Source organism: Melozone crissalis, unplaced genomic scaffold, assembly GCF_028551555.1.
Source record: "Melozone crissalis strain CALT ecotype California unplaced genomic scaffold, PUWL_Pcris_2 ptg000016l_1, whole genome shotgun sequence".
NCBI lineage: Eukaryota > Metazoa > Chordata > Aves > Passeriformes > Passerellidae > Melozone > Melozone crissalis.
In genome coordinates, this window is record NW_026535794.1 from 11,081,068 (window position 1) to 11,096,850 (window position 15,783).

At 45.2% G+C, this 15,783-nt stretch overlaps 1 protein-coding gene across 3 annotated transcripts in view; it reads right to left on the minus strand.

Moving 5' to 3' along the window:
- Window positions 1–14,864, minus strand: part of DIP2C (disco interacting protein 2 homolog C) — a 310,433-nt gene extending 295,569 nt beyond the window's left edge. The window contains exon 1 of one of the 3 annotated variants that reach the window (XM_054273407.1): window positions 14,600–14,864. In XM_054273407.1, coding sequence (XP_054129382.1) covers window positions 14,600–14,684 — 85 coding nt within the window. In that variant the 5' untranslated portion in view covers window positions 14,685–14,864. The remainder of the gene's footprint in view (window positions 1–14,599) is intronic. The other 2 variants (XM_054273406.1, XM_054273408.1) reach the window with 2 other exon arrangements.
- Window positions 14,865–15,783: the final 919 nt, after the last annotated feature.

Here is a 15,783-nt window from a genome sequence, read left to right on the forward strand (position 1 = left end):
CATTATTCACATGAAACTTTGAAAAAATATGCACTATTTAATTGCATGATTAAGCTGCATTATACTCTCAAAACAGATTTCAATAAAAGTGATAAAAGATCTCATCAACATTCAAGGTATTTTCATATCTAAAATCGGTGTTAATAAGTAATTGAACAAAAATTATTTTCAGAGCTATTCAGTTCTGCTCATTTCCCTGCTCCTGACAGAACCAAAGGAAACACTTTTCCACAGATATAAACAAGCATATACTTGCATCATCCAAAAAAAAAAATACTCAGGAATTGTTTAATTGACAGTCATATACCTGAGTGATGATGATAATGACAGTATTAAAATTATCACAAGCACCCTTCCCCATGCTTGGATTCTAGTTCATTTACATAAAATGTAAATTTACTGCCATTATCAAGTTTTGCATACAAAACCCAGTAACATTATTTTAAGGGAAACAATTTCAGAACCAAATACCTGTTTAATGCACTGTGCTTCACCTCTCACGTGGCATAATTTTACTGACTATCACTAAAGTACACAAGTCATAATTACATCCAAAATTTTAAAACTTGGTGTTATAGCAGATCTGAGGTACAAACTCACTGCAGGAGAGGCCAAGTGTGCCATTCCAAGAACCACACACAGTGTGAGATCCATGAGAAATGTGCTGGGAAGCACAAAATTACTTATCAGTGAAAGGGTGGAAATTCAGGGGGTATCACAGAATACCTGAGGATGGAAGGAGCCTCTTGAGATCCCCTTGTCCAAATCCCCCTCTCCAGTAGGGTCACCTAGAACAGGTCACTCAGAACCACATCCAGACAGCTTCTGAGCATCTCAAAGGACAGGGAGTCCACAGCCACCCTGTGCAAGGGTAACAGCGCCTCACAGTAACAAAATGTTTCCCTTATGTTCAGTATAGTCCTATAAATTATTTTATTCAGCAGAAAAACTGGATTAAGATGCTTCTACACATGCACCCCTTCTCAATGCATCCATCTTTTTCTCCATGCCTACTGTTCAGAGCCCTGTTCTCAGCAGGATGCAGTTATTTCTGAAGTTGCACTTTACAGCAGACTGTTGAATTGATCCAACTCTAAGCGCTACAAAAAGAAATTTTCCTTCCTCAGGGGAAGGAAAAAATAAAAAAAATATTCTACAAGATTTTCTTCCTTTTCTTGCTTCTGTTGGTTTTGTTTATGTTTGATTTATAAACCCAGACATCAGTGGAATCATAACCCACCTGCAAACAGCAGCAAGGCAGCAGTGACAGTGAAAAGGACTTAAAATCCAGCTTCGCACCACAGGGTGCACAACCCCCAGCCCTGCTGTTCCAAATTTGGCTCCCCAGGAAGCTGCATTTTGTGGGCACTCATGTTAACACCAGAGGCTAAACTGGGCACAGCATTTGCACAGAGCAGAGAAGAGGTGCAGGATACAGCAATCACACAATCCAGCTCTTCTCCTCAATATAGGCCTGGTGCTGGAAAATAGGTGCAAGTAACATGACTCTGCCCAGCTGGCACTGAACCCTCCACAGTCAGGAAGTTCACAGAAGCCAAGGAGAAGGCTCTTTATTTTTTTTTCTTCTTCTTTTCCACATACAAGTGTGAAAGGAGACACGCTTCAGTATGTCAGGGATGTTTTACAGCCATGCTGCACATTGTGCTAAATGACAGTGCTGGGGAGGGGCAGGGTGGGAGCAGGAATCTTTATATAGCACTGGGAGCAGTAATTCAGCCCCTGACAGTCACATGAATGCAGCCCTGCTGAACACAAACAGGGCCTTTCTCTGCTATTAGGCTATTAGGCAGATAAGGCTCCACTCTGGATTTGAAAGACTTACCCTGACAAACGATCTTGCTCCTTCTTCACCCTGCAAACGGTGGCAGAGCAGTGGAGGAATCTCAGCACTTTCCACTGCTTATATAACAGGTGTACTCATAAATATGCAAAGATGATTTGAAGATGCAGTTTCTAATCCATGCTTTATGCCTGAACAATTTAAATGACTTTCATCATGTAGACAGCACTGCCAGCTCTTTGCAAGTAGTTCCTTTATAATTTTAGTCTCTATTAGCTGTATTTTTGTTTAGTGTGGGTTTCACGTGAATTGAGAGGGGAAAAAAACCCCACCCACACTGAATGGAGATATAATTAAGAGAAATGCATTTTTAGATGGAAAATAGATGTCATGACTTAGCTCCAGATCAGATTTCAAGAAATTTAAGATGCACATTTTCCATAAATGCCTCACACTGCACGGAGAATATCCTAATGTAGCTCTAAGCAAACACGACAAAGTAAAACCAAACAACAATAACCAAAAAAGCAAACATCAAGCATGACTAACAGAACACATCATTCAGCTAGTGTCTCTACAGACTGTAAGTTTCAGCAGTTAACAAGTGTGTTACCCCAAGACAAATATTTGTTTGAAATCAATTTAAGAATAAAAGATTTCAATTTGTAACATGTTGGCCCTGACATGCTTCATGAGCAATCTTTCACATGTGAAAAAAGAAGCAATTGTAAAAGGGGGCATCACATGAATGACCTGCTGATCCTGCACCAAGTCTACTGTTCCAGTAGTGGTGGAAAGAGGGATGACCAAGGAAGGTGGGGCAGGATGGTGGAATGTCCCTGACAGGTCACACCATACCCAGATGGCTTTAGAGAGAAGAAAGTCAGAAATTAAACAATGGGGGGAGAAACAGAGAGGTGAGAAGAAGCTAAAAACTGAAAAGGCATATGCTGGCTTTCTGTCACACAGAAACAGGTGATGCCAACCATGTATTTAAGCACCAGAAATGCTACAGAGCTTTTGTGGTAATGAGTTCCTTCCAGCAAATGGGTGACAACTTCTCTAAATATGGACTGGTTTCCCAGTCCTGAATGAGGTCCCCATCTTTCCACTGGGAGTAAATCACAGCTCCTTGTTCCATATAAGTAAATGCTCTGTCTCAAATACAAAATGTGTTCTTAGTACCACCAACAACTGCATACAAAGTGAAGAAAAAGAATCTGTTTCTTTCTGCCATACACCCTAGCACAGATCCTTAAACATCACAGACTGCTTCTGACTATTCACAGACCTAGCTTTAAGGGAAGTACACCCATCAGTACAGTCCTGATGCCAGCACAGCTTTTGCCATTTATTTTTAGGTGAACTGGACTTGATTCTGAGTGAAAAAATAAATACAAGAATTTATTTTTGAAAAACTTACACTCCTTCCTTATTTGAGCCCCTGAAAATGAAGCTTCAGCTTTTACATTGAAAGTACTTCCATACTTCTATTTTGGGGAGATTTCAACCAGCTTTCAACTGTAATTCCTTTTGTAATTTTATTTACTCTCCTAGGGGCCCAGCTCTGTGAGGTGTGGCTGCTTTATTGCCCATGCTGGGCTCAGGGTGGAATGCAGAAACCAGTGAAGGGGTAACCCAGTCCATGACAAGTAATGCAACATTCTCTAAAGGAGCCTGGAGAAGAGCAGGTGCACAGTATTTCAGAACAATGTGGGCACTGAGATGCTTTATCCTCTCTTAACTCTAACACAACTAACATGAGCAATTTTTGAGGAAGAAGGACACATAATATGTTTCACTAAAATTTAAGAGATTTAGGTAGCATCTACTGGCTACCATTTTCAAACTATCACTTTTTACAAGATTCCATTAGCAAAAGAACGTTTTACTCTAGCAAAAAGTCAGGGGAGACTTCTTTGGGTGTCTGAGTTAGAGCAGATTTATGACAGAGTAAAAAACCTGCAAAATGGTGCTGGTTTTGCATCACAGAAGTGATGTTTTGGGAGAGGCTGCTGGCAGTTTCCTCTGTGTCTGAGCACAAAGCTGTTGAGGGTTAAAAGCTCACTTTAAAGAAGAGTTGGCTTCTTCTTCCCAGTTTCAGTCTAATCTAGTCCTAGATGCTCAATTTGCTTTGGTCTGAAGAAGGCACAAAAGAACAAGCTGGCAGATGAGGCCTGGTGGTGTTTCTAGTATACATCCTGCACCAGAATGGCTCATGAGAAAAGTCAAATCTGAAACTGTATTTGTTACTTACCAGAAGTAACCAATCAAAATGTGTGTTTGAAGAAACATACATGTGCAATTTCACATTTTGAATGATGTACAATAGACATAACATTGCAGGTGATATTTCCTTATCAAAATACACAGAAAAGCACTTTGCAGGTCAGCCAAAGCCAGACCACCACCTAGGAATCACAAACAGCATCACACTGACAGAGAACTTCATGTTTCAGAGATTTTGTGCTTTTTGCATGATCTTCAGGACAGAAAGGAGCCCAGACTATTTGTTCAGTAGTACAAAGAGTTGGTGCATGAACCAGCTGGGATTCCCCTCAGGAGAGAAAAACTGGCACTGATGAGAAAGGGTCCAGGCCTCCTATACTTGCTTGAAAAGTATCCCATGGAGAGAAAGCTCTTATGGACTGGGTTACCACAAGTTACCAAATGTCTGTGAAAGGTCCAGCAGTCAAAGACGAAATTTAACATTGCTGTGGCTATTTCTGGCTGAATGCATCCCACACACAGCTTCCTCACTTCTCACAATCACCTCTCCTGTCCCCACAGCATCTTTGGTAGAACAAAAAAACAGACAGGAGGCTGACTTTCAAAGCCAAGGAAGAAATATCAGACTTGCCCTCATCTTCCTCACAATTACCAGCAGCAGACAATACCAGCCACAGCATTATTGTGCTCAGGAAGAAAAACAGGGTCTGGGTTAAGCAACAATAAACATCTTCTCCCAGTGCAAACAAAGGAATATGTTCTCTGTTTCACCTTGCTCAGAAGTGACTGCTGGAGGTCAGACACCAGCTCTGTGAAACTCCCAATAAACAAAACAGTTTTCACAGCGATTCAGATGGCAGCACAAAAGCACAGAGCCACTTTTGCTGCTCCTACCCCTCCACCCATCACTGCAATGAAGGGCAGAAAGAAGTTAGCACAGGCAGCCACTCAGGCAGAAGCAAAGACATGACAGCAAACGGCAAACTTAGGCATAGGATGCAGGAAGGATTAATCTTCAGAGAAGTGAGTACCTTCTTATTTTTAACCCAAATTATTACAATGTACAATATTTTAATGTAAAAACCAATGATTAAGCAAAGTACAATAAACTTTAAGGAAGCTTTTAAAAATGTTATTTTTCTGCTACTTCTTGCTTACATAGAAGTCCCCTGAGCTACAGGCAAATATATGAGTAGCCAGTATTTAAGCAAGAATTATCAGAGCAGCTGCCTTTGATACCCTCTCAAACTGTAATGTATGCACATCCTTACAGTGTTCAATATTGACTTAAAACAAATTACTACTGCAAGTAAATGTCAAGTCATCTCTAGTAAAATACTAAAAACATACAAAACCTGAAACTCTACGATGCTGCAGTGCCTTTTGGAGTTACCAGGAAAACATATCATAATATTGGGCTAGACATTCAAAAAATGCCACTACAAAAATACCTAAACCAGTGTATTTCTGGTCAAGGGTGGCTTCAGTGGTTTACATACCTATGTACACACACAAACTTCTTACATTTATTTTGTCTTAGAGAGGAGCCACCCATCAGTTCTACTTGTGGGTAGGTTTTTTTTTAGAAAGCTGTTGAGTCTTCTCTTCTATGCAAGTGTTTCAGTGTTTATCTAGCATTATTAATATTTTCTGTCTTATCTTCAACCTCCATTTGTCTAATTTCCATTCCTAGGAGTTGAATCTTCTCATGTTTTGGACTGCTAATACTTTACACTATGGGAAAGTATTCCTCCATCCCCAACACAAGACTTCTCAAATAAACAAAATAAACTCCAATCTTTCTCCTGGCAGACAATGTTTATTAAGACTGCTTTAATCCCCAATGTCCATGACTCTACTCTTGGTCACTTTTCCAGATCTCTTCTGAACTGCTTGTCCAATTCTGCCAAGCCTGGACACACAAATGACTGAATCAGCATTTGTAAGAGACACAGATATAACCTTGTGACTGGAATGTGCCAAACTTTAACAGCATAAAATTCATAAACATAAAATTCAAGACTTCTTTTCATTATCATAAAAAAATATTAAATTGAACTGCTGATAGTCCCATTGTTGTTGCTTAAAATAACAAATCAACCTTTTCTATTACAACATGGAGAAAATTTGAAGTAGAACAAATTAAAAGTACTGCATGTTAATTTCCCTCTCAAAAATAAACATCACTCCCCAGTCCATCAGTATTTTTTCCTAAAAAACCTCTCACTTCACAACACTCAGAAAACTTACAGCATCTACTAAAGAAAGTATTCATTATTTTTTCAGATTGAAAAATATGGCAAATGAAACTGAGCTCTTCCAGCCAACTCAGCAAAGGAGTTTGCCATTATCATCATTCAGGAAAGACCAGGGATATTTCTACATTTTGCTGTTTCACTTGGTAATTGTTGTTTGTTCATCCTCAGGCACCTGCCAGAGAAGTCTAGCATTTCAATTTTTGCTTCAAGATTCTTCAGTAAATTTGAACTGCTTGCGTCCCACCATAATTTTATTTATTCACACATTCATCAAAAATACTTGATTGTTTAAATATTTCTTTCAATAAGGATAAGAGGCATGGCACAAACAACTCTAAATTTTGCTCATTCTCTTTGCAATTATAACAATGAAAAATGTGAGTTACTATGACTAAAGATATTGCCTCAAAAGAAAAAGGGTGAAGTTTTATTATTTCTATTACCAGAAAGAAATTTATTGTACAATTCCAGAACTGTTCTGCCATGTGACATGAAAAGCCCAAAGAGCAGTTTGGTCTATTTTCTCACTAAAGGCAGTAATAGACACAACATCCCTGCAGCCATCCTGCTAACACCATGTAACTCTTCCCGGAGGATCCACACAGATGGAAGAGTCCAGGGCTGCTTTCTCTGTTGCTAGGGTCTCTCTATTTTGCCAGGCTGTTTATGGACACATGGACATCCACACAGTAGGAAAAAGAGTGTCAGAACACTCAGTTTGGGTCTCCACACCAACCAAAAGTCTCTGAACTTTTGCTGGTGTAGGCAATCTTTCAACCACCAGCCTACCAGTGAAAAAACAGGCCCCATTACTTACACTTCTGTGTTTGTCACAGAGTTCACTAAGAAACATTTTCCTGGCTTCTGAGCAGCTCTTACCAGACTAGACGTACAAGATCGTTTTGATATTTTAGTCTGAAATACAGATCAAGCCAAGATTTGAATGAAGAAATTGCAGATGTCACAGTCTGGAGATCTGGACTCTGGATCCAGAGAGATACAGGACCAAACAGGTCCTAACATCCATTTCTACTTACATACACAGACAGCATTTGAAGAATCCCTCTGTCCCCTCCACTGCCACCATCCTGCAAACCCAGCCATACACATAACAGCAAAAAACCCCTCAAGCATCCTAAATAATAGCATATGTGTGCTTCAGTCTTTGGAAAGCAAACAGCCCTTCAAAAGTCAGAGGAAACACTTTCTCTTCCAAGTTACAATGATACTTCATGAGAGTCCTTTCTCTAGTTATCCAACCACTTAAACAACAGTCTTAAAAAGAGGTCACTGAAATACCATATACTTTTCAACATTAACTCCTGCTGTAAAATAATGTGGCAATCATCCACACCCTGGCACTTGATGCTGCTCTAAGCACTGCAGGTGATGTGTCCAATAGACTGTGCCTACCAAACTGCCAGGACTCTGCTCTCCAAAAAGGGATGGCAGGAAGCACTCTGGCACACCTCCCTCCATCCCCTGAGAGCCATGCACAGTGTCCTGGTAGGATTTCACATGACTTTAAGGGAGAAACCTCTTCTGTGGCAAGAGGACCCAGCTAAAGCCACAGTCTTCCCAGCATCTGTCTCAAGCTGTATTGTTTTAAGTATTTCTACTCCCATATTTGCTGGTTTATGGCAGAATATGATGGTGTCCCCAATATGTGTTAAACTGTTTTGAAGTTACACTTCATCCTAGTGATAAATAATACTGGCTAGCAATTAGAAGCCCTAGCTAAGATTACCAGGGAAAAAACAAGAAAAAAAAATTATTTACACAGGTCTAAAACGAGCAATTCCCCAATGTGCTGCACCAAGTGGAGTTAAATAAAACCAGTTCCCATCTTTCAGTGTATGTTTACCCTAGTAATAGAAGGAAAGAGCAGAATTCTGCAGAGAGCAATCCTGTTTTGGAAATGCCCCCACACCACCACAGTCAAGGAGGGAACCAGGAGCTGTGGTTACAATCAGGAAAGGCTCTTCACAAGCCAGGAAAAGACTGCTGCATCCAGAGCCCTCACTGGGGCTACTGACAGCAGGGAGGTTCTCAAGAAAAGGGGAAAAAAAAGGAGGCGGGGGAGGAAAGAAGGCAGAATAGGATCATCATGAGTTTGGCAAAAATGAAGCTCACCCACTGGGGAAGATAGGGGAATATACATGCATAATTTTATGGATTAAGAGTTTGTGTCAAATCTGTGATGCACTGTGGTGAATTCTTATACTGCAGTGACTCATCTTGTCTGACAGTTGCTGGGGAATTAAAGCAGTTATTTTTAAAAAATTATATGTCCTGCTTGACGCGTTATACAAATAGCCTCTTAAAAAATTAAAACGCAGTCAATGCATTTTTAAGTATAGGAGAGCTACGGTACATTTAGGATTCTGTGTACCATACCACAAACAAGCTAGGAACACCTAAAGGAATCTGCTGATATCCCTTCAGAGAAACAGGGATCTTTTTGCAGCTCCCAATCCAAATCCTGCACCAAAAACTAGATTATTATCTATGCTTTTAGACAGCATGCAAACACCTTTCCACTGAGAAAAATTAATACAAAGGAAAGAGATGTGCTAAACCCAAATTCCTCCGATACCAAAGGATACTTGCTTTGCTGGAATCAGCATGAGTGCATTCCCCTTGTGATGGATTGACAAAGGCAGGTCAATCCCTCGCAGGGAAAGGCAGCAGCTGACTCACAGCCACAGGTGCACGCAGGTTTGGCGAGGGGAAGCAGCGCTGGCTCGTGCTCAGTGCAGCGCAGCCACGCAGACGTGCCCTGAAGCTGCAAAGGGCAGCTCCTCGCAGCCCGTGCTCTCCTCAGGAATACACTACTTACTCCCTGCTTTGCCTATAAAACTGACACCCCCTCGGCAACTTTCACACATCCCTGGGAGAAGCGTTTGGAGTATGTCAGTTGTGTAACACAGTAAAGATCATCTGAATGATCCATTAAGCGTAACCCTTGGGCATCAGCGCTGCTCCACGTCAGCTGGCAATAAAGGTATATTTACAGCATGCCTCCAGGACAGCTGTTCTGGGAACATCCTGCAGATTTGCATAGGCTGTTTTACAAGGCATTACCATGTACTTCTACACAAGGAGTGGCAGAGAATTCTTTCGACACCCAGTAGAAGCCCTTAAGCCCAAAGAGCACAGTGAAGGAAGCAAATAAAAATATTCAAAATAAAAAAAAAAGAAGAAATTCTTCAAATTCTAATGCCTTAAAATACTCATGAATGAATTGAACCTGTTTTTAAAATAATCAAGTTATTATCCCTCTTCAACTTGAGTACCATCAGAGAAACAAAATAGCTGATGAGAGGAGCTTCATCATACAAAGAAAGGGTTCTGTTGACAGTGCTCTTGATTTCATCATAATTTCCATGATATCCACTATATTTTTTAAAGCTCTAGTCTTCAACATAAATTATATGAAAATTCCAGCTTTATGTATTTTGAGTAAATTAGTCCTCTCTCCACCAGAAAAAAAAACTGAAAACACGAGCCAACTGCAACCTAACAGCTCAAAAAAACAAGAAGCAAATGTGAGTGCTCAATTTCTTAGTTCATTTCTCACCTAAATTCAGACACTGTCATTACACAGGTGATACTCACTTTCCAAGCAGAGCAGTATCTCTCAAGGAGTGAATTAAAAGGATGACTCTGCGTCCCAAATCACAGAGGTGTGCTAGTTATTGAAATTTTCACACTTTAAAACCTCTCTGTGAGTGAAGTCAGCTGGCAAATGTTGGGGAGAAATAATAACAAGAGAAGCTAACTACACATCTCTGGTCTCAACACAGCAACTACAGGCACACAACAAAAGACATAACTTATACCTAATAAAATAATAAACTTGGCCAGAAAGCGACTCAATCAACCCAAGCAATATTACCAAATATAATTGAGCCAGTCAATACAGTGAAAATAGAGGACCAAATTAATTAGGTGACTGCAAGTCCAGTGCCTTTGGGAATAAGTAATCACTTATTAAAGATCTGCTGAGACTTTTTTTGAAAGTGCTCCTTGGAGAAAACCTGAGACTTTCAAAAAAAGAAACCTGCTATGCTTTACATGTTTAAAATGGAAGAGGACTGGAAGTATAGTATGGAATATAGGGAGAATAGTTTCTGAACAGGATGGTTTTCAAATTTCCCATGTAGTGTCTGTGGTTCTTTAAGTGTTTCTGCTATGTTATCTGACACTTGGATAAAATACTGGAAGAAATATAGAGCATCTTTGCCCAATTAATTTTGGTTCACGAAATAATTGGAAGGGCAATTTAACCTTGTATACCCTGCAATTAAGGTCAAAATGAGAAAAGGGGGAGGGGGCATTTCTTAAATTCTTAAGTGTTCTAAAGAATGAAGGTGTTGTAGAATGACTTTTTTGGTTTGTTTTTTTTTTTAAATAAGACAGCACATTTCAGGACTCCTGGTTTTATTTAATCAGTTCTTCAGTTAACAACCCCCAAGCTATTCTAAAAAACAGGATGATTCATCTATTTCCACCCAGTATAATTTTATACATCGTTAGAAAACTAAAACCTCATACAATCCTAAGCAGCCCCGAAGTACAGCTACTGCAGAGTGACATGTTGATTGCATCAGCCTAGAAGGGCCACTTCTGAGCAGTGCAAGCTTCAGCAGCTCAGGGAAACTAACCCGAGTGTCAGAGAATGTGAACATAACATACCAGCACCAAGCATGTTCACTCAAACACAGCCTAACAAACGTCTCTAGAACATCTGGAATCAAGGATGATTCCACAACTTCCAACATTTAAAAAATTTGAAGTGCTGTTGAGCCACTGTGTCCTGAGAAACACAGAAGCAATATCCCCTTCCCAAAATGCAGTGAAAACACCAACAAGGAGCGTGCTGCTGATGCCTGAGGCTGGGTGTAACACTACATGCCACCACATCACTGTGAGCATGGCTCTCAGAGTGCCAGGCTCCTCCTGTGGGGCAGGCAACCTGCACACAGCCACCGAGGAAGCTGCTAAGCACCTCTGAGCCTGGCTGATCCCCACCTGCCAAGTCATGCTAACGAAACTAACAAAATCTAAAATGGTTATTCTCATTTGCATCCATAGTACCTTTGAAATCGCTACGTTTAAACCAAGAAAAGCCCATTCAGACCACAGCAAAGGGGAGGTGGAAGGCATGTGGCTTGCCCACAGTAACCAACAGGTTAGGCTTGTCACAGAGACAAACGTCCCAGAATACCATTACATGCCTCCTGACCTTCCTCCTCCCTTTCAACAAGCAAGCAGTGCACAACAAACAAGCACTGCTAAAAAAAATAAAAGAAAAAAAAGCACTTTGCTCTATGGTCTACAAAGCCATAACCCTACGTGCCACGTGCCCAGCAGACACTTCCTGAGGCTCTCCTGCCACATCTCTGCTGCCAGAGAGGCAATGCTGAGTGCGCAGCTGAACCAGGAACTCGGGATTTGGTGACACGGGGTAGGGAAATGCCACGGCCAAAGTGAAACGTGTGAAGAGGACTAGCAGTGATTGTTGTGATTGCAACACCTGCACAATGCAGGCTGTGCTAGTGGCACAGTAACCAGGTCTGGGCACAGGGACACCAGCTATTCTGTGCTCAGCTTCAAGATGCACTGCGTGGGTAGGACCCACGCTATCACACTTCCTAGAGCTAGGAAGGAGACAGCTTTAGCTCACAGCTGAGCAATAACCACGCAATGATCCTGCTGCTGCTCCTCTACAAAGCAGCAGCCCTCCTTCAGAAGCTGTTCCTAAAGCTGCACTGGCCATGGCAAGTTTTGGCACAGAGAACAACGTGGCTTGGGTACAGGCAGCAGCTCTGAGACCCACAGCACCCAGAAATAAAAGCTCACACTCAAACAATACAATAAATACAATATTTCAGAAATGCAGCACTTGAAAAAACATCTTCTTAGCAAGTCTGACTTGGGAAAGCCCTTTAAAAAGGGGCATAAATTACAGCAGTCACTCTGCTCCCAATATTATCAATGAGACCCAGACACATTAAAGCATGCAGTTGCCTATTGCCTCCAAAAGTCTCCTGCTTCACAAAGGCAGCAGAGACACCCTAACACATCATGAGCAGAACACATGTTAAAACCTCAACCACGTGAACTTTTATGCACTTGCATAAGTGTATCTCAGTGAATGAAGGCAGTGGACTGGCTCATTACAACCAAGCAAAGCACAAGCATAAGGTACTGCATGTTCAGGGTGTAAAGAAACACAGAGTTGCCTCAAAAACCATTTAACTCAGGAGTAGCATGGCCAGAGTATGACTTCTACAGCACTGTACAAATTACTGATCCCACTCTCTGTAGGGACTAATTTTGGGAACAGGCCAGGAGTTGCAACATGCCTAAAGGTAGGAGCTTTAAAGTAATAAATTATTTCATTTTCTCAGGCACTGAACACTGTCATGTACTTGACTAAGAACACACCAAGAGCAGCCTGGAGGAAGACACTGAAAATGGGATATTGCCTGTTCTTTACCTGCCTCCCAATTCCAACTGATCCTCATTTAGGCTGCCACAGTCAGAACACATGAGCCACCCCGTGTGCTGGGTGTAACACCAGTGGCACATAAAGAAAGATACTGTCAGTGGGCTAAACTCATTCCAGATCTGGCTGCAGGGAAGTTACAGCACTGCAGATACAGATGCCCAATTTCAAACCATGTCCCACTTCCTCAAAGCTTTCTTGGATTATGCTTACAGCAACAGAAACCGCACCATAAAACTGCATTACAACTTTGGTACACTACATTAGCATATTTATTGAGGGTCTGTGCCAGTTTGATTTCAGGTTTTTTGGAAGCATTTACTAACAGATGTTTTAATTAGTATCTCATTGGTGTGTAGACAATGATGTGACACACCAAGAAGCATTTTCTGCATAAAGCAACAACGTTACATGTACCATGATACAAACAGCTCTTCCCACCCTCACTACCACAGACGAGGGCCAATGGACTGGCAGCGCATCACAGAAAGGCAATTCTGTATTTAACTCCTCTCGCTTCAAGTTTTCAGGGTACCGACAGGGAGGGGGAGGCACAGAAATGAGAGCCACAGGCAATCTCAGTAGTTCGTTCTCTTCACCCTCAAAGCGTTAAAACACAATGTCAACATCAGCTCCTCCCTGCTGATGAAACTGGCCCCAGCGCATTTTACTTTCTGGCTCGGAGCCCTTACAAACCGTTACAAAAAGACAGAAGACAGACAGACAGCTCAATATATTGACCACTTCCAATAACTAATTTGGGACACGTTGGGTCATTTGTCCCTTCTATGAAGTGCTGTAGCCTCTTGGTGGTGAACGAACCCTGATTTTTGGGGGCCATTATTAAAAAAAAAAAATTAAAAAAAAAAAAAAAAAAGAGGGGGCAGCTAATAGCAGATTTGCGTTCCAGGAAAGAGCCAACGCTAGCATCAATGCACATGAATACTGCCCACTCTCTTCCTCCGGGAGACACCGATTACATCTGATACACTAAAACCGTCTCCACGACCCTGGTCGCTCAGCGGCCACCAGCGAGGACACTGACAGGCACTGCTCGCTGCCTGCCTGTCGCTCCTTCCCCGTGCTGGCACACATGGAAGCGGGGAGCGGGAGCCGGGCTGAGGAGCGGAGGGCGGGCTGGGGCTGCTGCTCATCCTCCCTGCCACGGCAACAGCTCGGGCTGCGTGCGCGCCTTCCCAGCCCGGGGACCGGCGGAGCATCACAACCAGCCACGCCAAGAAGCCACCACAACCTTTCAATTATACATTAAAAAAAAAAAAAATCCCGCGATTAAAAAAATATATATCCTTTCGTCTGAGTGACCTGACTGGTATTGTCCACAACGACCTTATCGGGGGTGTTTTGTTGCAGCCGACACACACACACGCTGCGTGGACTCCGTGGGAGTCTCTCGATGCGGCCCCAGCGGGGCTGGCACGCAGGTACACGGCACGATTCCGCCAAGCCGCGTTTCCCGGGCAGGGCAGGAGCCCCCAGCAGCCATCCCCACGGATTGTTCCAGCTCCCGCACCACCGCGTGCGCGGCCGAGCCCCGCCGCCAGAGCCCCCTGCCGCCCCCGCCCGCGCCGCGCCGGAGCGCGGGGGGCTCGCAGGTAGAACAAAACCCCCGTGCCGGGGTCCCCGACAGCGACAGGGGCCATCGGGGGAGCTCCCCGGGCGCCATCGGGCTGGGGCCGGCCCCGCAGGGCCGCAGGGCGGGGGGTGCGCGATGGGGGAGCGGGCCGGGGGTGCCGCGCCGCTGCCGCGCCGCCCGCGCCCACCCCGCCGCGCCTTTACCTTCGGAGAGCTCCAGCTCCAGCTCGGCCAGCCGGGCCCGCACCTCCAGCGGCAGGGACACGCTCTCCAGGCTGCGGTCCGCCATGCTCGCGCGGCGGGGACGGGCTCTCCCCTCCTCTGGCTGCCCGCTCTCCCCCTTTGTCCGCGGCTGGCGGGGCGCGGGAAGGCGGCGGGGCCGCGGCGGGTGGCTGAGTCCTCCCCGCGGTCTCAGCCGGGCATGCAGGGGGAGGCGGGCGGGCGGGCGGTCCGCGCGGGGGGACGGGGCGCGGAGGGAGGGAATGCGGAGGTTTCTCCTCTCCTCCCCTCTCCTCCTCCTCCTCCTTCGCCGCCTCCTTCAGCGGGGCCCCGCCATGGCTGCTCCCGCCGCCCGCCCGCGATCGCTCCGCATCGGCTCCTCGCCGCGCCCGGCCCACCCCCCGCCCGCCGCCGCCCGGCACCGCGGCGGCGGCTCCCCCTGGCCTCGCCCCGGCCCCGGCCCCGCTGTCCCCGCCCGGCTCGGGCTGGCGGCGGCGCTGGCGCTGCGGTGCCGCTGCCGCGACTGGGGCTGGCCGGGCACTGCCGCTGTCACATCCACGTGACCGCGCCGCCCCGGCGCCGCCCGCAGGGGGCGCCCCGCGCTGCTCGGGCCGCCCCGCCCGCCCCACGCGCCGTGGCCGCCGCTGCCGGGGGGACCGGAGTGTGAGGGGCGTGAGGGAACAGGGGTGTGAGGGGTGTAATGGGTGTGAGGGATGTGCGGGGTGGGAGGGGTGTGAGGGGTGTGAGGGGCCGGGGGTGTGAGGGATGTAATGGGTGTGAGAGGTGTGAGGGACCTGGGTGTGAGAGATCGGGGTGTGAGGGGTGTGAGGGGTGTGCCGGGCTTGGGGTGTGCGGGACCGGGGTGTGAGGGAACGGGGATGTGCCAGGTGTGAAGGGTGTGAAGGGCCGGGGGTGTGAGGGGTGTGCCGGGCCGGGATGTGCGGTATGTGCGGGGCTGGGGTGTGTGGAGTCGGGGGTGCGGGGGTAGCCCGGGCAGGGCTGCACTGGCTTTCTTTCACTCATGCCAGCCACCAGGACCGGGGCTGCACGAGGCAGGCAGGGAAGAATGATGTGCTCGAGGCAGGCGGAGATTCGGCTCCGAAACCCTGTGCTCCCTTTTCCTTCCCCACCTGCCGAACAACTTCCAGCCTACCCCTATCTTCACTACT